Source organism: Crinia signifera, chromosome 9 (assembly GCF_055691185.1).
Source record: "Crinia signifera chromosome 9, ASM5569118v1, whole genome shotgun sequence".
Lineage (NCBI taxonomy): Eukaryota > Metazoa > Chordata > Amphibia > Anura > Myobatrachidae > Crinia > Crinia signifera.
The window spans coordinates 81,440,082-81,464,779 of NC_139225.1; the positions used below are offsets into that span (position 1 = coordinate 81,440,082).

At 41.2% G+C, this 24,698-nt stretch overlaps 1 protein-coding gene across 1 annotated transcript in view; it reads right to left on the reverse strand.

The window, feature by feature from the left end:
- Positions 1 to 24,698, reverse strand: part of ATP1B4 (ATPase Na+/K+ transporting family member beta 4) — a 100,097-nt gene that overhangs the window by 56,597 nt on the left and 18,802 nt on the right. The window contains exon 2 of the mRNA XM_083160577.1: positions 18,953 to 19,016. Within this exon, the coding sequence (XP_083016703.1) occupies positions 18,953 to 19,015 (63 nt within the window). The 5' untranslated portion in view covers position 19,016. The remainder of the gene's footprint in view (positions 1 to 18,952; positions 19,017 to 24,698) is intronic.

Below are 24,698 nucleotides of genomic sequence, written 5' to 3' on the forward strand. Positions count from 1 at the left end.
AATAGTTTAGTGCTCTAAGATCCAGCCCTTATTTACATTTTTTGATAATTTACCCAGATCTCTGCAGCTGGAATACAATGGGGTGCTCAGTCCCCCCCAAAAAAACAGAAGAAAGACAAAGACTGTATTACAGTGCTGAGAAATGGGACAACACAATTTAATATATCAATATATCCAGATATTGAAATAATGATCATAAAGGTACAATACAAAAAAATAAAAACATTATGCTATACAGTACATTCTGCAATGAAAATCAAAATAACAATTAAAACTAATAAAATATAAAACATAAGAAAAGGATAAAGAAATATAATGCAATATAATTTTGTTGGAAATCAATATACTACTGCATACATTCCTTTTTTGACTTATTAATTCACCAGGAGGGAGCTTTGGCTCTCGGTGGAGGTAATGGACAGGCATGTAGGGTGTTCCGCACCCTATGTATCTAACGCTGCTAAACGCAGCGCATATGCGGAGGTTTGCTTCAAGATCACCATACGCATGGGGGTGAGAAGGACCATCCTCCAATTGGAACGCAGGTGGTCGGACCTGCGAAGGCATCAGTCTGGCCTCCTGCGGTGCCTAAGAAGTACCATCAGCCGCTGTAAGTAGCAACTTTACATAGTAGAAATATAGCATGCGAATGGTAGCAGACATGTTGACATGTGTCTGTATTTATCTATGCGTGTATATGTGTAAGTATGTGTCTGTGTGATGTATGAAGGAAATCTCAATATTTGTTCCTGCAAAAGGTTAAAATGTAAGTCAATTATATTGATTGTTGCATTGAAATGTGTTTTGTCCCCAGAGGTAAAAAATGTTGGTTTTGCGTGACATAATGATTTTAAGTGGAAAACAATGATTATTTTTTTAAGATGTGTGGCATCATAACATATATTTTTTCTCCCACTAGTTTAATAACTTCTTCAATCAAAACAACCATTACAGACCAGGCCTCAAGACGTCGGAGACGGCAGCAACACCATCTCCAAGAGGAGGAACATGCCCCTCCCCAATCCAACTCCCCTACCCAATTCAACTCCCCTCCCCAATTCAAATCCCCTCCCTGCAATCGGACCATTTCCAATCCTCATCCCAAACCCAGCCTGGCCCCCTCTTTAATCCCCTTACCCTACCAATCCCCATCCCAATCCCCAGCCTGGTCCCCTCCTCCAAGTCCCTCTATGCTGCAACCCTACCAATTCCCATCCCAATAATCCACATGACCCCCTCCTCCAAGTCTCTCTATGCTGCCCAGACCTTTCAAATGTTCACCATGGATGATGATTACAACCGTAAGTAGTATTTATAACAAATATACTACTACAATGTTCTCCTGGTCAGGGGGGTGTACTCTGCGCCACAAAACCGTGTGCCAATAAATGCAATATATCAATAGGTAATTTCGAAATACAATAACTTTATTGAAAAATAAGTGTATGTACATACAATCTAAAATTTATAATGGGGGGCATATTAAGACATTTTAGTAGGGTGTGCTCAATAAAACCATACTCTAATACCGGTATACACACTGGGGTAGGTTTAGACAATACAAGACAAACAAACAAGGAACATAGATAAATGAATAAATAAATAAATAAATGAATAGGGACAGTCCAGTGTAGTTTCTCCTTAGTAGGTGGTGGATTGCAAAGTCTCTTTGTGGGATTTATTTGTCCCTTTCGTAAGTCAGTGGCAAACTTGCATTTCCTGTAAGTGTTGTGTTATAAATACACCCGATTTTGGTGGCTTACCAGGGTGCTGTGGGTGGCTTGAGGGTCTGCCGGCAGACTTCCCGGATGGGCTGCGTGATGATACACAGTTCCAGTGGGATCCAAACCTTGTCCAGGTCATCAGAGGTTTGGATCCCACTGGAACTGTGTATCATCACGCAGCCCATCCGGGAAGTCTGCCGGCAGACCCTCAAGCCACCCACAGCACCCTGGTAAGCCACCAAAATCGGGTGTATTTATAACACAACACTTACAGGAAATGCAAGTTTGCTACTGACTTATGAAAGGGACAAATAAATCCCACAAAGAGACTTTGCAATCCACCACCTACTAAGGAGAAACTACACTGGACTGTCCCTATTCATTTATTTATTTATTTATTCATTTATCTATGTTCCTTGTTTGTTTGTCTTGTATTGTCTAAACCTACCCCAGTGTGTATACCGGTATTAGAGTATGGTTTTATTGAGCACACCCTACTAAAATGTCTTAATATGCCCCCCATTATAAATTTTAGATTGTATGTACATACACTTATTTTTCAATAAAGTTATTGTATTTCGAAATTACCTATTGATATATTGCATTTATTGGCACACGGTTTTGTGGCGCAGAGTACACCCCCCTGACCAGAAAAACACTATTCCTAAGGTATTTGTAGTATACCTGTACTCAGCAGCAACAACACTTTGGGTTATAGCGCATACCTCTACCCCCAACTTCTGCCCTACAATGTTCTCCTACCTAGCCTCAGATGCAGCCAACTGGCTCATCTCCAATCTATCCTTAACTCAACAGCCAGCTTCAAGTTCCTCACCCGCCACTCCACTTCAGCCAACAATGGTGCTGTGTACCATTCACCTACAGAATGGCCTTCAAAATCCTCACACTCACATACAGGGCCATCTGTAATTCCTGCGCTTTAAAAATGAAATTTAAATAGTTGTCTCAAAATGAAACATTATTAATCAGTAATGTAATTGTACATCATTAAGCATATCCTTTAATAAGTATATTATTTTGGCAAAACAAACATAGCCCCAATTCCCAGATGAGCACCTTGCCAGTAGGGGAACATGGGGAGCAGTGACATTACCGTGTGTTCAAGTGGAACACAAAAAATTTCTGTTGTTAAAACGAACCATGCCAATCACTGGTCAATCTGGTGCACGTATATCTTCCTTTTTAAGTTATACGCTATCCTTTTTAGTAATAATAAAGACAATTTTAACATATAATCCAAAATATTCTGAACAACATTTTCAATCCCCACAGCATTCCCAGACCTGTACACCCGGGAAGAGGCCATCCAAATGGTTCTGGAGGACCTCCAGCAGCACCTCATCAATGCTGCAAACAGTGTTGTGCATCTGCGCACTCTTTTTCAATAATTTTTTATTTCTTAAAGTTTTCAGTTGACAATTATTTTCAATGTGTCTGTGTTTCTCTAAAATATATAACAAAATATGGTAGGGTCGTTGGAAATGTGTAAGTGTATACATGTGTGTTATTATTTATGTGTGTGCATGAATGTGCTTGTTATGCCCCTTTCCCACTGCAGCTAAAAAACGGTAAATTGCAGATTTTCAGCGCAATTTAACATTTTAAGGCTGCAGTGGGAAAGTGCCAGAGTTGAAATACCGTTGAAAGCTAAATGGTATTTCAACCCATTTTTAAAGCAGAGTCCTACACATTAAAATAACATTTAAGAGGCAGTGGGAATGCCTCTTAAACGTTATTTAGCCTCCAGGCAGTCCCAGTGCCTGATGAGACCTAGTAGTTCTCACTTTGTGCATGTGTAATGAGTGCACGTGCATAATAAAGAGCCACTCATTACATATGCACATATGTAATGAGCGGCTCATTAGTATTCACGTGCACTCATTACATATGCGCAAAGTGAGAACTACTAGTTCTCATCATGGACCCCCACTGCCTCCCCACTGCCCTGCATCCCCGTGCAGGTAAGTACAAGGGGAGGGGAGGTGGGGGCACAGGGCAGGCACTCTTTACACTTGGGGGGGGAGGGATTAGGCACTCTTTACACTGGGGGGGTTAGGCACTCTACATTTTACACGGTTCACTGCAATGGGAATGGTACTTAAATGGTATTTAAAATGGTAATCTGCTGCAGTGGGAATGCTAATACCGTTTTAAATACCATTTAAGATTACCAGTACTTTAAACTGGTCTGCAGTGGGAAAGCAGCATTACTGAGTACAGTGATGCCTCTTTCAGACCGCACTTTGTAAACGGTATATTGCCGTTTTTTTACCGTTTTAAAACGGTAATCTGTGCGGTCTGAAAGGTGCAGGAACCCTTAACCGGTTAGAAAATACCGTTTTTTCTAACCGGTTAAAATGCAGGGTCCTACCCGTTTCAGAACCGGTATTTTAGGCTCAAAATTGGGTTCTGAAACGGTATTTAGGACCCAGCCAATGAGCTGGGTCCTAAATTCAGCACAGTGAATATTTAATGAGCGCTCATTAAATATTCACAGCACTGGAGCCGCCCCGCGCCCCCCCAGCGCGCGTGTCGACGCCCCCCCGTGCGCGTGTTGACGCCCCCCGTGTCGACTTACCCCCGTGCAGCCGGTACCTCCGTTGTGGATCCCGGCACTGCAGTTCTGTATGGTCGGAAGCACTTATGAAAAAAAGTGTCTTTCAGAAAATGGCTGCCCCATAGGAAAATCAGTTTTAAAAAACTGTCTTTCGTATGGGGGCAGCCATTTTCCAAAAGTCACTTTTCTTATAAGAAAAGTGACTTTTGGAAAATTTTCTTATAAGAAAAGTGACTTTTGGAAAATGGCTGCCCCCATACGAAAGACAGTTTTCCTATGGGGCAGCCATTTTCTGAAAGACACTTTTTTTCATAAGTGCTTCCGACCATACAGAACTGCAGTGCCGGGATCCACAATGGAGGTACCGGCTGCACGGGGGTAAGTCGACACGGGGGGGGGGGGTCGTCGACACGAACGGGGGGTGTCGACACGCGCGCGGGGGGTCGTCGACACGCGCGGGGGTGTCGACACGCGCGGGGGTGTCGACACGCGTGCGGGGGGGAGGGGGGAGCTGCACGGAGGGGAGGGGAGGGCTGAAGGCTGCACTGGCTTTGACCCTGTATTTGGAAAGTTTCCAAAAACGGGTCTGCCAGTGTCAAAAAATCGGCACTTAAACGGTAATATACCATTTAAGAGCTGCGGTGTGAAAGGGGTTTTATCTGGCAGACCCGTTTTTGGAAACGTTTTCAAATACAGGGTCAAAGCCAGTTATGCGGTCTGAAAGCAGCATACATGTTGCTGTAGGCTGTGTGTATGTGTATGTGTATGTATGTGTGTGTGTGTGTGTGTGTGGGGGGGGGGGGCTTATTTGTAAAGGCCTCATATTAATGTAAATGCAACAATTTTTAACATTGCAATTGAGTACAATTACTTACTATATATTACAGGTTGAGTATCCCGTATCCAAAATGCTCGGGACCAGGAGAATTTTGGATAGCGGATTATTCCGTATTTCGGAATATTTTAATATTTAAATTATGTATTTTGAAGTATCTTGCATTTATGCTGTATAAACACATAAAATACACACATATATATTTTATTACCACATGAAATGCACACAAATATATTTTATTTGTTCAAAAAACAAGGTTTCAAAACATGAAACAAAATTTGTGTATATCTCAGATATTGAATTTGAATGTCAAGCAATCATTGTCTTGTACATATATAGTGCCAGTTACATATCATTCCCTCAGTAATGATGTTACAAATGTCCCCAGTGAGTTTTTAGCAAAAAAAAAACATTTTTTTTTTCACTTTCTGGAATGTATGGTTTTCGGAATAATTTGGATAACGGATATTCGGATACGGGATACTCAACCTGTATTAACTTAGTGTGTAATGTGGCCAAATAAGGGCATAGTGGTGACTGATTTAATTTGACAGTGTTAGTGACATACACAGTATAACACAACCACACATAACCACAAATGTAAGATAACATTACGTAAGGTATGCAATGTGGTCTTAGGTATGTTAAAAAGTACACACATATACAGTGACACATATTTGGTAAAACTCTGCACCTGTATGTTTAACACAATACATTGGAGTGAAAGCATTGCATATGACAGTGCTCTAAAGATCCATACACACTGGGTGATTTTGCCCAGTGTGTATGGACAGAGATAACCACTGTCATTGCTGCGGCTTTCCCCTTTCCCGGCGCAGTCAGGGGGGGAGGGGGGTGGACGGCTTTACATAGCACAGCTCATCTGCTGGTAATACCGGGCCATACACACTGGGCGGCTTTGAGCTGAAAGTCGCCCAGTGTGGTTGGGCCTTAAGACACACTACAGTGAAATAGTAAATAAATAGTATTTGAAGCCCATTAATGCATAGGGTAATTACATTTTTCACAAAAAAATAATATTAATATTTAAACATTTTTATAAAATTGTAATTGTTAACTAAAATAATGCATTTTTAACATTCATATCCAGAACATGTGTAGGACATCTATTTAATTTGAGTTGTAGAATTAATATGTTTAAAACACATTAAACAGCCATGTAATAAAACTTTATTCCTCATTATAATTGGCAACTTAATAAGTAAATGAGTGCGAGCGTATGGCGTTCACAGGGGTGCGTGCGAATGTGCATGCGAACGATTCAACCTGATTAAGGTCCAAAATGGATATCATGTACTGCAATAATAAATCTTATTATTGCAGCCTGCTTAATGCTGGCCACACATCAGACCAACTTCCCTCCAACCATCCAACTAGTTGGTTGGTTGGACTGAAAATCGGGTACTGTATGGGGGCAAATGCCAATAAGCTATTTGCTCACAATCTCAGGAGAATGGACAAAACCATGCAGTGAAAATGTTTAAATCAAATAGGTCCAACTACAGTACATTGTCTGAGTGACAGTTGTTGTCCATTTTCCGATTAAGGAAACAAATGACTTAATTACAAAATACATTTGCTTCTATCCAGTACCAGATTTTTATTCCTTCCAACCAACCAGTTGGATGGTTGGAGGAAAGTTGGTCTGATGTGTGGCCAGCATAAGAACAACAAAGCTTGTAATAGGGTCCACCAATAAACAGAGAAGCCTTGATGACAATTTGGGGGTTCTGATATTTCTGAATATTACAAAATGTTATTACATTTAGTATTTAAATCTGGTTACTGGTGTCACTCAAGGGGAATATGGCAATGGCAAGCTGCTATTGATACAAAGATAATTATACAGGAAATGATAACCTTAAGTGGAAATGGGTGATCCACAGATACCAAACCTTGAGATGGATATTACTGAGAAATTGGGATTAAGCAATAACTGTGGTGTTCAGAGAGATGTATAACCCTACATATTCCCCTATCACTGGTGTTCTGAATGGCACTTGTGTAAGTAGTAAATCCCAAGAAGACCACCATACAAATCTATCACCTTGACTAGAGAACACCATTAAAATGTATTGTATTTTGGTACATGTTTAATTTCACGGCGGCACTTCCCTGCAGATCACATGGTATGCAAATTGCATGCAAATCGTATGCAAATATCTAACACGATTTGCATGCGATTTGCATACAATTTGATCCGCGGTGCGATTTAGCACACCCCCACTATCCACTTCAGCCCGAAGCGTGGCGAGCGCATGCGGTAAGTATCCTCCCCACCTGTTCACCTGGCCCGGAGTTGATCTTATAAAGTGTGGAGAGCACAGCGAGCCACCGAGCCCTGCGAGGGGACAAGTAAAACGAGCCTGAAGTGTGGCGAGCGCAGCAAACCCCACGAGGGGACATGGATTACGTCACATGTATCCCGCGGCCCCTCGCCATGCTTCGGGCTCGTTTTAAGCGGACGCTCGCCACACTTTATAAAATCAACTCCACGCCAATGTCGATAGTGGGGGTATGAACAGGTCGGGAGTAGGCTACCGCATCCCCTCGCATCGTATGGAAATCATACGCAAATCGTATCCAAATATAGCATGCGATTTGAATATGATTTACATACGATCTGCTGGGAAGTGCCGCCGTGAAACTAACCAAGTACCAATTTTTTTTTATATCTCAGACACAGTCAGACAAACAAATACATTTTAAAATGATTTTTCTTATAAACAAAGCCTTTCACTACATCTGTAGAAATACCTGCTAAAGAGGGTGTGCAGTGTTGAGGGAAAGAGCTGTGGTGAGCCTCATGCTACACTGCTGTGCATGTAATAGCCGCTGTGATAACAAGTGTTTGCTTCCCGTCTGCCTACGCTACTAGTAGAAATGTATGGTGGAATGTATGGATTCATAGTCATAGAATGCAACATTTTCTATTTGCTTGGTCCAGTGAAATTCTATATAAATACTGCATACATTCTTCTTCTTATAATTGTTATCACCATTATTTATATGGCACCAACTGTTAAGCAGAAGTATACAGAGATAATCACATGCCCTGCTGCAGTGGAGCTTACAATCTAAATCCCCCCACTACGCACATACACAACTAATGGATCCATTTGATCAGAAGCAAGTTGACCCACCAGTATATTTTTGAGTGTGGAAGGAGAATAGAGCACCAGAATCAACGCATGCAAACAATGGGAGAATATACAATCTCCATATTCCTAGGGCATTGTTCGGAATTGAACTCATGATCTCTGTGATACAAGGCAGCAATGCAAACCATTTGCCACCATGTTGCCTCCTGACACTTTGGGCCAGATGTATCAAGCTTCAAAAGTGATAAAATGGAGAGTGATAAACAGCCAGCCAATCAGCTCCTACCTGCCATGTCACAGGCTGGGTTTGAAAAATAACAGGTAGGAGCTGATTCGCTGTCTGTTTTTCACTCTCCATTTTATCACTTTTTGAAGCTTGATTCATCTGGCCCATTAAGTATAAGAAAAACACTGCTGTAGAGGAGAGAAATGAATTAATGATGTATTGAATACTTACATTTCCCCCACTGCTCCATTAGCTTTATTGCATATAATGTCATACAACGCACCATTACATAAGTCATATCCTAATTGCTGGAAGCAACCGAACCCTCCCCCCTAGTAAAGATTTTACAGAAAATTAATTTCCATATTTACTATGGAAAGAGAGTATCTGCCCTATTCATATTTGGCTTTCTCTCCTTTGGTTCAATGGTCTGCTTGCCATTTTTTACAACGGAAGGCATAGGGATACAATGTTTTTCTGAGCCCCATACAATTTAGGGGTATTCAATCACCTGCAGCCATCTACTGACGGGGGGGGGGGGGGGGGGGGGTTTAGGGTTAGGGCTCGGTTAGGAGAGGATGAGCTGCCACAAGTGTAAAGTGTTAGTGTATTAATGTCGTCAACTGGTGTGGGCACAAGTATAGGCAGCGCTACTAATGTCGGCAACTGATGTGGGCATGAGTACAGGCAGCGCTACTAATGTCGGCAACTTATGTGGGCATGTGTATATGCAGCGCTACTAATGTCGGCAACTGATGTGGGCATGAGTATGGGCAGCGCTACTAATGTCGGCAACTGGTGTGGGCACATGTATAGGCAGCGCTACTAATATTGGCAACTTATGTGGGCACGTGTAAAGGCAGTGCTACTACTGTCAGAAACTGGTGTGGGCACGTGTAGAGGCAGCGCTACTAATGTTGTCAACTCATGTTGGCACTTGTATAGGCAGCACTACTTATGTTGGCAACTGGTGTGGGTATATGGTTACACAGTACTACTAATGTTGGCAACTGATGTGGGCATATGTATAGGCAGAGCTACTACTGTTGGCAACTGGTAGGGGTATGTGTGTAGGCAGCGCTACTAATGTCATCAACTGGTGTGGGCATATGTATAGGCATCACTACTACCATTGACAACTGATATGGGCATATGTATAGGCGGAGCTACTACTGTCATCAACTGGTATGGGCATATGTATAGGCAGTGCTACTACCATTGGCAACTGGTATGGGCATATGTATAGGCGGCGCTACTACTGTCATCAACTGGTATGGGCATATGTATAGGCAGTGCTACTAATGTTATCAACTGGTGTTGGCATGGGTATAAGCAGCGCTACTAATGTTGGCAACTGATTTGGGCGTGAGTATAGGCAGCGCTACTAATGTCGGCAACTTATGTGGGCATGTGTATAGGCAGCGCTACTAATGTCGGAAACTGGTGGGGGCACATGTATAGGCAGCGCTACTAATGTCGGCAACTGGTGTGGGCATGTGTATAGGCAGTGCTACTAATGTCGGCAACTGGTGTGAGCATGTGTATAGGCAGCTCTACTAATGTCGGCAACTGGTGTGGGCATATGGTTTAGCAGAGCAACTACTTTTGTCAACTGGTGTGGGTGTTATGTATAAACAGAGGTACTACTTTTGGTAACTGGTGTAGGCATATGTATCGGCAGCACTACTACTGTCAGAAACTGGTGTGGGCATATGGTTACGCAGTGCTACTAATATCGGCAGCTGGTGTGGGCTTTACATATAGTCAGCGCTAGTACTGTTGGCAACTGGTGTGGGCACTACGTATAAGCAGAGCAACTACTTTTCGCAATTGGTGCGGGCGTTATGAATAAGCAACGCTACAAATGTGGGCATATGCAGAAGTACTCGGGGCATTATGTGTAGCATAATGTGTGTCAATGTCATATGGGCATTATAGTGCATGGCATAATGTGTAAGGGAAATTATGATGTGTGGCATAATGTGTAATGGGCAATATGGTGTGCTGCATATTGTGTAAGGGGCATCATGATGTGTGGCATAACGAATAATGTGCATTACTGTGTGTGTGGTATAATATGTAAAGGGCTTTGAGGTGTGAAGCATAATGTGTTATCTGATTATGGTGTTATTGGTACTTTTATGAGATAAACGCCATTTCCCCATGAAGCCATGCTTCTACATTTTTGTGTGCACCTTAGGCGCGCACTTTCCCTGTTTTTTTCACACATGGCACCAAAATGGCTAGCTATGGCACTGGTGCTGTGTTAGGTAAATAATATTGTTCCACTGTGTGGTGTAATTTGGAGTGGGAGTACTATTGTGTGGCCATGCCCCTCCCTTTGTAAAGTTTGGGTGGGTGCAAATTTATAGTTTGCAGGAGGATGCCGAACCCCCTAGCACCAGACCTGCTTTTGTGATCTCTCCAGTATCAGAACAGGGACTGGAGATCAAAGTGTTGGCATGACATCATAATGGCCCAGACTACTGCACTGTTCCTCCATATAACAATAGGGGAATACCTGTCCAGTGACTTCTATTTTCTGAATCCAAGAGCCTATTCTCACAGTGCGGGAAGGTTGAATCGGTACTTGAGTAGTTTCATGGTGGCAGGCTACGATGTCAGCATAGCCCAATGGCTGCCTAGCGTAGTCGGCGTAGTGACTCCGCGGCAGTCCTGCATCAGCGTAGTGTCCCCGTCAGGCAGTTAGTCACCGTACTGCCCCCGGGAGCTGCAACTCTGTCCCCAGCAAGCCTAGTGAGCGCCAGTAACCACCAAATCCCCCGCACTGACGGACACCGGAAGAGAGGGGATCATGCGGGTGCTGGCGGAGAGGCGTTCTATCTGTCTGAGACGCAGGAGTGTCTCAGACGCTTTTGCGTCTCAGTAATTATTGCGGCAGGGTACGGCAACCCTGCCTGTGTCCGCTTCAGGGAGATGGACAGGGTCAGGGGTTCGGTAGCACGTGCGTTTTGTGCACAAAGGGAGGGGGGGTGCGGTGTGCAAGTGTGTCTCATGCACAATAAAGGATGCATTTGCCAGTGCTCCATGTTACATATTGGCAAATGCCTCCATTTCAAACCCCCACTATCCATGGCAGCCCAAAGTGTGGCGAGCATGGTACACGTCCTCCCAACCTGTTCATACCCCCACTATCCAAGTCGGCGTGGAGTTGATTTTATAAAATGTGGCGAGTGCAGCGAGCCACTGAGTCTAAAGCGTGGCGAGCGCATAGAGCCCCGCGAGGGGACGCAGTAATTATTCTTACATGCCTATTAATTGTTATTTAAATTAGTACTTTTCCATAGAATTAATATTTTTTGTCTATGTATCATCTTCTAACAATATATTGGAAAATGTTGAACAATAAATAACCTGCAGCTAGAGTATCAACATTAAATCTCAAATTCTCAAGCGTGCAAAAATCAGAACAGGGACTGGAGATCAAAGTGTTGGCATGACATCATAATGGCCCAGACTACTGCACTGTTCCTCCATATAACAATAGGGGAATACCTGTCCAGTGACTTCCATTTTCTGAATCTAAGAGCCTATTCTCACAGTGCGGGAAGGTTGAATCGGTACTTGAGTAGTTTCATGGTGGCAGGCTACGTTGTCAGCATAGCCCAACGGCTGCCTAGCGTAGTCGGCGTAGTGACTCCGCGGCAGTCCTGCATCAGCATAGTGTCGCGAGCCACTGAGTCCAAAGCGTGGCGAGCTCATAGAGCCCGGCGAGGGGACGCAGTAATTATTCTTACATGCCTATTAATTGTTATTTAAATTAGTACTTTTCCATAGAATTAATATTTTTTGTCTATGTATCATCTTCTAACAATATATTGGAAAATGTTGAACAATAAATAACCTGCAGCTAGAGTATCAACATTAAATCTCAAATTCTCAAGTGTGCAAAAATCACTAACAATTGAATAAACTTTTTCAACTGCTGCATCAGTTCCAGGGCAGCACAACGTAAATTGAATAAATACATTTTCACTTGGCATATGTTCATATCTTATCAATTTCAACGTGTTGATTTTACCATTGTAGTAATTGTTTAGTATTTAAATATACATTCAGTCTTCTAATTTCTTCAAAGAGACAATTGTCATCTATTTTAATGTCTGGCATTTCTTTAGATAAAAATTGAACACAAGATTCAATGAGGGAAATTTACTAAAATGTGTATTCTACTTCACATGTGATGTTGCTATGGGAAACCAATCAGAATCTAATTCTTATTTATTTAGCACCCTCTAGAAGATAATAGACAGGATCTGATTGGTTGCCCATAGCAATATTACATGTGAAGTAGAATACACATCTTAGTAAATTTCCCCCATATCTATCCAATATACTTGCGACAAAGTAAAAAAAACATTATTGAAAATGGCTATTTCCCATGATGTTTGTTTCAGACCAACCTTCGATATATTGAAAACCTGTTTGGTAAAAATTCTGCACTTCTTTGATAAACTTTTCTGTTATTCCCGATTTGATTCCTCTAAGTCTTACAATATTCTTTTTATAATTAAAAGAATATATTTTTCTGCAAATCTAGGTTTTTATTGAAAGATAAAGTCATTCAAAATAAGATTAACTTCTGTAGCTGAAATGTGTTCACCTTCAATCTTTTGAATCGTTTTGTGAAAAATAGATGCTTGATTATGTACATAATAAATTATTATCTAAGATATTTCATTATTGAAAAACGATTCCAGGATTTAAAAAAAATATGAACGGAGAGGCTCAAATAATTGTAGAACACACTCTAAAGTGCTAGAGCAAGCCATCTAACTTTTGAATATCCTAAAAGTTTTTTGTAGTCAACTTTGCTTGTTCACAAAATTGTTTTAAAGTAGCCACACATGACTAAAACAAACAAAAAATGTATTATTACTTCTACATCAATTGGCATCGCGCATGGCACATGACACCGTGTTGATTGCATTTATCAAAATATGTGCATTACAACCTATTCTAGTATTTTGAGTACATCTTACAGTCATTACATACACATTATTCACCCCTTTGTGTCTTAACACACCAAAATTTGTGTTTGTTTTATCTATTGCTCTGTATGGATGGTTGACAAAATTTCAGCAGTTTCACCCTCAATGGATTCTAAACTTAAAATGTTATTTGAATGCCCTTTGTAACATTAAAATATCTTACTAGTATTGGATACAGTTTAGTTTTGTTATACTGTAAATTTGATGCATCAGATAAAACTGTTACAAATACAAATGTTTCCAAGTATTCTGTAAGTATTTTGTAACAGTAATTTTTAAATACTGATTTAATAATAGCCTTAGATTTATCCTAGAACATATATAGGTGGCAGCAAATGGTGGACTAGTCAAATATATTGCAATCAGAATACCAAACATTTTTTGAGATCTTTATTGGATATATATATAAATCCTACAAAGTACCATAGACACAACAGATAAACAGAAGCAGCTTATACCATCATAAATGGTTATACACAGAGGGAGAGAATTATATGTTGCACAACATCACTGACAGAAATTAAACTAACATTTTTCGACTTGGACTCAAACGTGATTTTAAAACACTATTTCTTTCTTTGAACACAATATATGTTTTGTATGTCAAAAGTTTTTTAACCTCTATTTTTCGCTGTAAACCCCATTTCCCGCATAATAAATTATGGGAATATTAAGGATTTAAGAAATAAAAGTTACATTTTATGAAAGAAAAAAAATATATATTTTTTTCTCTTGCTTCTTTAATGCGTTCCTCATACAGCAGTCCCTTTTTCTCTTTTGTCCTAAAAACCATTGTATACCTGACTGCTAGGAACAGCACCCCCTCCATTGATTGGATGACTTGGGGCCTCTCTATAAAAATATTACATTAATTCGGTGTGCAGATGTGCAAACAAGCTCCCTAGTGGAGCCAATACCACTGGTTCTAAAAAATACAGAGTAAAATTTGCATAGGGGTTCCTTGTATTTAAAGTACTTATTTATTTATTTACAGTTTCTTATATAGCGCAGCAGATTCCGTTGCGCTTTACAATAGTAGACAGTGATAAAACAAACTGGGTAACAGACAGACTTGGGGGTTAGAGGGCCCTGCTGCAAGCTTACAATCTATAGGGATAATTTTAATAATATTTGCAGGGGTTCTTGGACCAGTCATGTTTCCAAAACAACGGGGGACAAAAGATGTAGGGGTCCCACCGTATTTTTAATAGATAATGTCATAGCTGGGGGAGAAACATTTATAGGGGTCTCTGCGGCTGTGGCATTACCACTTAACTAGTCAGCCCTTGCCAGGGTCCATGGGGTAATGGGGACCCACCCCAATAAAAGGCTCCCCTTCCAGGGCACCCAAGGGCATACTTGCCTACTTTTGAAAACTAGTTTCAGGAAGATTATAGTTGGTAGCAGAATTTTGCACAGCACCCCATTGAGAGGGCATGTCATGCTCCTCCCAAAGGGCGTGTCTAGTTCCATATATGGAGAGATTGTGAAAAGAGATTGTGAATGTGGCCCTTAAAATCTTGGGTGTGTGCTGCTACATCTGAGAGGAATCTTCTAAAATGACTTATATCGAAATGTAGATGAGCCCAAAGCAGTTAGTAAGAGATACTATACTTGGTAAAGTGCTGGGAAATGGTGCTGATGATTCAATGTAAATGTATCTATCTCTCATTCCTTTTTTCCCCCAAAAAAATGTAACAGTGTGGGCTAGGTGAAATGAGGGAGAATGTTAGACTAATGAGGGAGAGAGGGAGATTGCTGCTATTTGAGGGAGACTCCTGCAGAATGCAGGAGGGTAGGCAGCTATGCCCAAGGGTCAGGACTTAAGTCCAGGGCTTTCTCTGGCACCCCTAGCTTTAAAAAGCTTGTGTGAGAGTACCAATGAACCTCAATAGACCTGCTTTTCCAAATGTTTTATGTGTCCAGATTCTTAATCTCATAGGGTTATCAGCACCTGTGTATGTTATGGAGTATATTATTCTTGTTCATGAATCAAATTCTGTCCCCCTGTTTTTATTTCACTCATTTGTGCTTTTATACTTCATAGAATTTATTTTATGTTAAATAATAGTATTTTTTTATAAATCTTTCTTTGGTGCCCCACAACTAGACAAATCCTGTTATTTTATTACTGTACTTAACTATTTGTCATGTGGTAGCACAGCCCACATCCAAATATACTCTCCAAAGTTAGGAATATTTAGGGGGCCTATATCTGTTAATATTAAACCTTGGTTACCAGTGGTGGCTCCAGAAGTTGGGCTGCAGCACATTCCAAAATTCAAATAGGGGAGCCACACCAATTGGCAGTTTGGAATGGCAGTTTATGGCAGATGCTGGGCCTCCCCTATTTGAATTTTGAACTGCGCTGCAGCCCCGTCTCTAGAGCCTCCCCTGTTGGCTACCATTTCATCTTGTGAAATTGACTGCTTCACAACATTGCTCATGCCTTGTATATGACTGACCTTTTAAATAAAACCTCAGAGTTCGGCCGTCATCCTATAAGGCTGCTGGACTCATGCCGCCTTATATCCGGCCCCCAATGGAGAAGCAAAAGTGGCTGATGTTATGGTACTGCACAAGTGTTTTTCCCTTATACATCTGAACTCTAAATTGTGGTATGGCCTAAAATTAGGAGCATTAAATGACACTTTAGAGCTGGGCTTGGTGGATAGTGGAGCAGCATACTTACTAATGGGACTTAGTATGTTGCTGCCCTTGGACGGGTATTTTGTTGCATGGAGACCTGCATCTATCTAACCCCAATCTGTAATTTCTACAATGTAAAACTAATCACTTTCATAATACATTAAGTTTTATGGTAGAAAGACATTTACATATTTATTGTAAATTTGACTAGATTCATGGGTTATTTCGGGTTTAGCTTTGGAGCCCACTACATGCTCTTAATTAAGCAGCAAATTCAAAAATATATGATACCTATGACTCTAGTGTTCATTCTAGCACTGCCATATTTGAAAACCCATGCAGTTCCTCTTTCCTGCCTGGGGTGTCGCTGTCTGCTGTAGTGCTTCTAGCACAGTGTGATCTCTATATCAGCAATGATATGCAAACCAAACCTGTGCTAGAAACACCACAGCAGACAGCGACACCCCAGGCAGGGAAGAGGAACTGCATGGGTTTTCGAATATGGCGGGTGCTAGGATGAACACTAGACTCTAAATAGAGTTACCTCCATTAGTAAGGGAAATTGAATGTTTTTGTTTAGTTTGATCAGTTATTAATGATGTACCCATGTCTATTACAGCTGAGGCTTAGCAATGTGCAGATTGAGAGAAGAAGGGAAATGATGTCCTGGGAGTGAATCCAGGAGAATAAATACTTCCTGCCTGACTTGGCTGTGATATTGTACAGCTCCAGTCCTTCTCAGGACACCTGTTTCTGCTGAAAACCTGCTGTTTAAGAGTGGAATCCAAATTCTATTTAAATGAAGTACACGTAGGGCCTCATTCAGAGATGGGCGCTGATGCAGCTGCAAATTTGTATTGTGATGTCACCGGCAGCTTTGCAGATCCTAGCAACTACGTATAAACGTGCAGCAGCGGTTGAAGTCCCTATCAACTATTTTAACCCTATGGTCATGCAAAAATAATGTATTACTTTATATTTAAACAAACTTAAGATCATATGAAAATGCTGGCCACATACTGTATGTTGTCTATAATTATGTTTTGCCTGGCTGCAAAATACTTGGTGCTTAACAACATTGTTACAAATGTTGGCATTTCACAATGTTGACACTTGCATGTCGACAGTGAGGATGTTGACAGTACTATTTTATTCAGTAGCCTAAGCCTTATTTCAACCTGCAGCCTAGCATGTTTGGCAGTGTCAACATGTTGCATGTCAATATAACGAGCATGTCGGCATACTGCCCAAATATGGGAACATTTGGAAGATGACATTTCAAACCTTTCAAAATGACAGCATTCTGAATGCCCACATAGTAACTCTATACATTATACAGACAAACTATACATTATACAAACATACTACTATACATTAGTTACAAAACCAGCCTTTTATTCCACACCTTTTCTCGACAGGTGGAATTCAATGTTCCGCCTGTCGAGTGGCGAAAAGGGGGCGTGCTAGCTACAAAGGGACGTGGATTGTCGAGATACGGCTGTCAGTTCAACAATTATTGCTCACGATATCAGTCAGTGATGTCACCCGCCACACACTCCGTACATGCAGTTGTTGATGATATTGTCAGATTAAGCTGCATGTACATACAAGAGGGGGGTCTTATCGTTAACTATATCAATATTGTTCATATCGTTAACGATACATCACCCATTGTATTAATCAGCTTAAAATGTGGGTTAGAGACTGATAAAGTATCATTTCAGTTTACATTTGTCCTACTGTAGTTGACAACAGGGAAACAGATGAAGCATTGCTGCTGTGTGAGGGATGTCTTATACCAACTTAGTGTTTATTATATATTAACAGTTTCTTATATAGCGTAGCAAATTCTGTGTCACTTTAATGTTTGAGGGGATAAGGTCCATACACATTAGGCGATTTTATCCAGCATGCATGCTGACATATGATGGGGAAAATCATTGGGCTGAAGAACGCTCAGTGCATACACACTGAGCATTTTTCGGCCATTTTTGTGATTTTCCCGGGGGTGGACGACTTTCGATAGCTGGAAGCTATGGAAAGCCATCTACTCCACCGCTCATCTGGTGGTAATACCAGCAAGATAGGGATTGTATGTTAAAAATATTTTTAAATGTAATTATTCCTTAGCTATTATGAGCCACACAATTCTCCACTGAGAGCTTCAACTCTAGCTTTCATGTAAATACTGGTTTTATTCATCACTGTACCCTTCTATAGAAGACTCTACTATTGCAACTACTGCTTTGTCCTCCAGCTAATAATGATAAAAGAGAGCGTTACTGTTTAGGGATGATTCAAGCAGGAGCGTGTGGGGCAAATGGCATAGAAAAACCAGTAACGTGATCCTCAGCTTGCCTTCATTTCACAGCTGACTTTTGGATTTTATTATGCAGCTCTATTATAAGTGCGGCATAAGTCAGCACTAAGCTGCCCATGCATATACAGATTGACTGTCAGATCTGGCTGCTTGAAACAAAAACCTGGTAATATCTGTATGATAGGTTTGGGCAGTTTTCCAGTATTTCAAAGCAAATGGTCAACTGTCATTTGCGCTCATCCATTACCATGTTTTTGTTCCAACCAGCCAGATCAGACAATCAATCTGTAAATGTATGGCCAACATGTGCTATGAGCTGACTCAAGGCTAGTGGGAATGACCCCTTACTGCTTCCTTTCTGTTACAGTTCCTGTCCAATCCTGTCCAGTGCCCTGCATTTCACAACTATGGCCAGAATGTATTCAGGATATTCTGCAAAATACATGATCACATAACCCCTTTCAAAAGCCCAGGTGTAGTACTCACCACTGAATGCAGAAAGTTCCCATGTTGGTCAGGAGACGATGAGTTTGCCGAATTAAGTTCCATACTAAAAAAAAAACACACAAAAAAACACAGAAGCTTATGAAGGATACTGGGACATATCAGTGACCTACATACAGTATTATACCGGTACAATATAGCACAAAAATAGGTATCTCCAGCTGTTCCCTTCATGCTTACACTTGTGTATCTGGAAAACCAGGTATATTGATGACCTATATTTGGGTGCCCCATGTATGCGCTACAATACACTGAGACTAGTTCAGAGGGGTGTGGATCATTGGGAAGACAGTCAATAGATCATCCCCACATGGTTCACATATAAGAGGTCGACAGGGTCAATAGATTGACATGTAAAACGCATCTGAAAAGGTAAACAGGTATAAAAGGGCAACATTCAAATGGTCAACACAAAAATGTTTAACAAAAGTATCTTTGTTATTTGGGTGCCATTTACTTTTTAAAACCACATGTGACCCCAATCAGTGTACCACACAGTGCCTCGCTCTGTTACTGTTGCTCATGGCACAGGTTACCATTCTCAATTGTAGTCCATGTGGTTGGTAAATAACCTGTGTGGCGAACATATGTGTGTGTCATGTCGGCCATTTGAACCCGTTGAGCTTAGGCACTGTCTACGTTGACCTTTTAACCATGTTGACCTTTTGTACCTGTCGGCCTAATGCATGTCAACCATATGGGCTCCACCTATTGAATGATGTTAAAACAATCACAGATTCCATTCGAGTTACGCCTATTGTGTCCCACAGCTGTGAAGGTCATACTTTTACCAAGATGTCCATACTTAGATGTAGTGACCCCATTTGCCCTAAAAAGGGGTGTAGTCAAGTGGAGATTTAAAAGCCACCAACTGGCTTCACAATCCCGGCGCTTATTTAAATTTTTAGTATCCAAACACTAATGGTGTTTCATAAATAGTATACTAGCTGCAGCAGGCATCCAATGAGTTCACCACAAACTCATCAAAAAAACAGAAAAAGCTCGAACAGAAAGTGTTGATGCACTGCGCTGCTATTAATAAATGTAAAGGACCGTCTGCTGAACAGAAAAGATGAAGCCGGACACACTGATTTATGAAAATATCAAAAAAGCATACAATTTATTACATAAAAATTAATATAGTAAAAATAATTACAACAAATGGCTTTAAAATAGAGCTAAATATTCAGCAACACTGTGGTATTAGTATCAATGGAGTCTCCAATTATAAATAATATATAGACGCTAATCACAGTCCTGTGTAGTCTCCAATTTGTTCCAAGCCGGCGTATCCTCACATGCATCAAACGCCTCTAAAAAAACCCTGCCACACCATCACGGCAGCAGCTTGGAAAAAGTTCCCCCTACAGCAGTGACCGCATCCAACCGGGCTTCTCCCTGTGCACCATCCGCTCCACCAAACAAGCTGAGCGAGGGAGACCGCCGGCTGTTACCTGCGTGAGCAGCAACTACATCAGCCATCAGCTGTACGGCGCATCGTTACCTGGAGTCCCCCGTCTGACATTACTGTCTGTGGAGATATTTCATCAAATCACAGTTTGACGGGACAGTATACACCAGTGACGCCGGTAACTATTCACAGCTGCATAGTGAGCCTCCAGCGCTACGGCACATCACGCTCCATGAGTATCAAGGATAAAAGCTATTACCTTGCTTTGTACCGGTGACTAACCTTACAGCCCTAATAACTTTTTGCATGTTACCTTACATGCTAATGGACTGGCTTTACACTCAATTACCGGCTCATTAAACTGCCCTATACATCGAGGCAATTACGGATCATACTATTGCTCCCTAGATTTGTCACTTTACTGCTGCTAACCCATCTTTGGTTAATATATATTATTTATAATTGGAGACTCCATTGATACTAATACCACAGTGTTGCTGAATATTTAGCTCTATTTTAAAGCCATTTGTTGTAATTATTTTTACTATATTAATTTTTATGTAATAAATTGTATGCTTTTTTGATATTTTCATAAATCAGTGTGTCCGGCTTCATCTTTTCTGTTCAGCAGACGGTCCTTTACATTTATTAATAGCAGCGCAGTGCATCAACACTTTCTGTTCGACCCCATTTGCCCTGTACAATAATGTGTGTGGTGGTGTTTCATTGGTGATATGCAGAGTCTATCACCGGTTACTGTTGCTGTTTCAGAGATTTGCTTAACTCTGATAGCTAAGGTCATCTTTAGCATAAGCCATTGTCACCTGTGGGCTATAAATATCACAATTTACCAATTTATCATGATTTGGATCTTAAACACAAAAATAGGTACAATTGTGATGAGCATGTAGACAAAGCAGATTAAGCATAATCAAACTGTCTCATGGGTGAATTCTAGTAAACCTGAATATGTGATCAAAACAGGATTATAAACTGTGTGCCCGTGCGCCACCACTATGGTCACTTAGTCATCACTACTTAGTAGCAACAGCAATCAATTTGGTCACTATATATTTATCATTTATCAGCGCCTGCACCCTCTTCGGCGTAGTACAATGGAAATAGAAGTCAGTTTAGACTGACTTCTATTGTCTATAGTAGCCAAGAACACACTGTGTGTACGCACCTTTATTCTTAAATCACTGTGATCTTCCCTAGATATCACAGCACCTTAAGCCTCTTAATTTCTGTCCCCCACTATTTTTGTTTTCCTCTCTACTGTGGCTTTTCTATGAATAGTTTTATTCAAAATAGTTGCCCTACTCTATATATCATGGGTCTTCAAACTGTGGCCCTCCAGATGTTTTGAAACGACAAATCCCAGCATGCCTTGCCACAGTTTTAACACTCCCTTATAGCAAAACTGTCGCAAGGCATGCTGGGATTTGTAGTTTCACAACATCTGGAGGGACACAGAAGGAAGACCCATGCTCTTCCACTTTCTCTCCCTTTCCATCCACCTTCCCTTTTCCCCCTATTGACCTATTGTAATGCTACTTTAACTCCAGGCTTTCCCTCTATACATACCTTTACATTACTTACTCCTCTTAAACCTAGATTTTTTTGTGGTGCTTGGACTAAGAGCACAACATATCTCCAACACCACACCTCCACACAGGTAGTTTTACCGGACATAAGAACGACCACCCAGGGCCGGCAACAGAAATCTTGGGGCCCCATACAATGATATTTCTGCCCCCCCCCCCCCCAATCCCAAATCCGCACAATGCTCTTCTGCATGAGCCTCATTTAAACTTTCGCTGCTCCAGATCCTGCTTCCAGCTAGTACAGGCAGTGGCCGTGCCGGGTCATAGGTGTGTTGATGTCTACACAAGGTTGTGATCAGTGGCCGCCAATACCGATACTGATATCGTCAGATATGAGGACCTGGCACGCATCGGTCAGCAGGTAAAGTGGGGGAAAGGGGGAAAGCAGGGGCCGTCGTTATGATAAAGTAGAAATAGACTGTGCTACAGAGTCTATTTGTCACTTGCGATACTGTCTGCGTGGGACTTGCATCGGTATTACATTGCTAATGCATGCGGCTGAACACTGTGCTGTGCAATTTTGACTATATAGTCAAATTTGATTGCCAAAATCGCACCGTGTGCATACATTTCGAAAGCAGAATGTATTGTTTTGGCCAGGATTACAACCGTATACTAGGAATTTAACTCCGGTTTGCAACTGCGCCAATTACAGCTAGCAAATTATAATACATAAATACATAAACAAATAATACCATACAGTTTATTTATACAGTTAAAATGTACTTCACCAGCAGTGTTACAGAACAGATAGCATACACTGTTCAGCAAGCAAACTGCCTGTGGAAAGTAACTCTTAAAAGCTAGTGCTCTATAGTGCCTGACTCAAGACACCAATTGAATCAAGTCACAGCCCGGATCTGACTGATCCCCTGCAATGTTCCTTACTCGCTTTTTCACCCTAGTCAAGTACAACTCCTGAACCAGAGGTAGAGCTACCCTGATAAACCTTCCCACTGTCCTCACAGCCCTTTGAAGCATAAGTCTTAAGGTATTACTAGCTGATACAAACCAAATTATCATCAAGGTACAGTACACAACAAAGACTTTATTATAACAGAATACAATAAATGAAGCAACTCAGAAGAGTTTGCTCAGTCTTATTTACAATAACGCCAATGTTAGTTCTCCACTTGAGATCATGTAAAATTTTAGACCCCAAAGACTAAAAGGCGTCCACCATAGATACAATATTTCCAGGACAACCACTAAGTGCCACCTTAACTCTAGGCTCGGAGTTACTGTAGCTGCAGCATGTTTCCATACTTGCATGGCAACGTGCCTTATGCCTAATTTAATCAACCCCTATAAACGATGGGTAAAACCTTTTCTACGTGACCATTATAGCCTAGCCATTTATTAATGTAATATTTCCGAAGAACTGTCAACAGCTAGTTTCACAATGACATTTAGTTATACAATTCAGAGTAGTACTTTGTGCAGGAGAAGTATTTCCAAACTTTATTGTACTGTCGAATAGAAATAGACACAGAGGTAGAAACAGAATTCAGCATTATATAGTTATTCTTTTGTCAGATGCCACAATACTTTTGTCATACACATTGCCATCATAAAATATGCATGGTTATATATGGTATAAGGCCAATATAAAGCCTGTGTAGAATAGTCTCACAAACTTCATTACACAGTAAATATAAAATATGTTTAACTCTCCGTAACCTTTACAAAAGGACTTTTTGGACTGATACCCCTTTTACACCACCGCAAAAACACGGGTTTTTACCTCTTTGACCCCTGGTGTAAATGGGGTAGCTGAAAAAAAAAACCTTGGGTAGTGGGGCAGTGTAAACGAGTATTGGGCTTGTTTACACCAATAAGGGAGCCCGACCTCCCGACCGCAGTGTCCTGCGGTCAGTATGGAGGTTGGGTGGGGGGTGCACACAGCCTCTGCTACTGTCTTCTGTACTGTGCACTGCAGACAGCAGCGGAGCCAGGGAGGAGGTGAATAGATGCCTGTGTGTGGCATCCATTCACATCTCACATATGGGGGTGTGGAAAACGTATTTGCACCTCAAACGCCATTGGCGTATTACGGTCGGCCTTTACGCAATACTCAGGTGCAGTCGCGTCTTATTAGCATAAATTCATGGACAAGGACGGACGTAATGCATTAATGGCTAAATCATAGTGATATTCCTTTTTGTATGTACATTTGTGTATTCCCCAAAGTATTGGAATATGATCGTCCATACTTTATATGTAGAAATGTTGTAATTGCCGCCACAGACACAAGGCCAGTATGGTGATTGTAATGTGATCACAATACATGACCTTAGATATATTTTAACTGTGTAATCTAGTTAATCATTATGTGGGACACCAAGGACAAATCAATTCAAAACAGGTTCTTGCCTCATGGCCAGAAACAAAGGGAGTATTTAAAGGAAATGCATCATGAGAACAGGAAGATGCCCCTATGGACAGGAGGGCCAATAAAGAGAGGCCCAGTCTCTTTGTTTTAGCCAATGCCAACCAAGATTGACTCCCCCGCCCCCTTACCTGCTCCCAAAAATATACTGTGTTTCTCTCTCTGATCTCGCAGTCTCACCAAGAAGATGTGATCCAAGGAGGGCTCTTTTCCCCTGTCTCTGTGGCGGTAATTGTATCCATGTGTGTATGCTGGTGTTAGGATGGTGTTGGGCCTGCGTTCATTTACATGTATAATTGTTATGGTTGTTATAACCTGTGT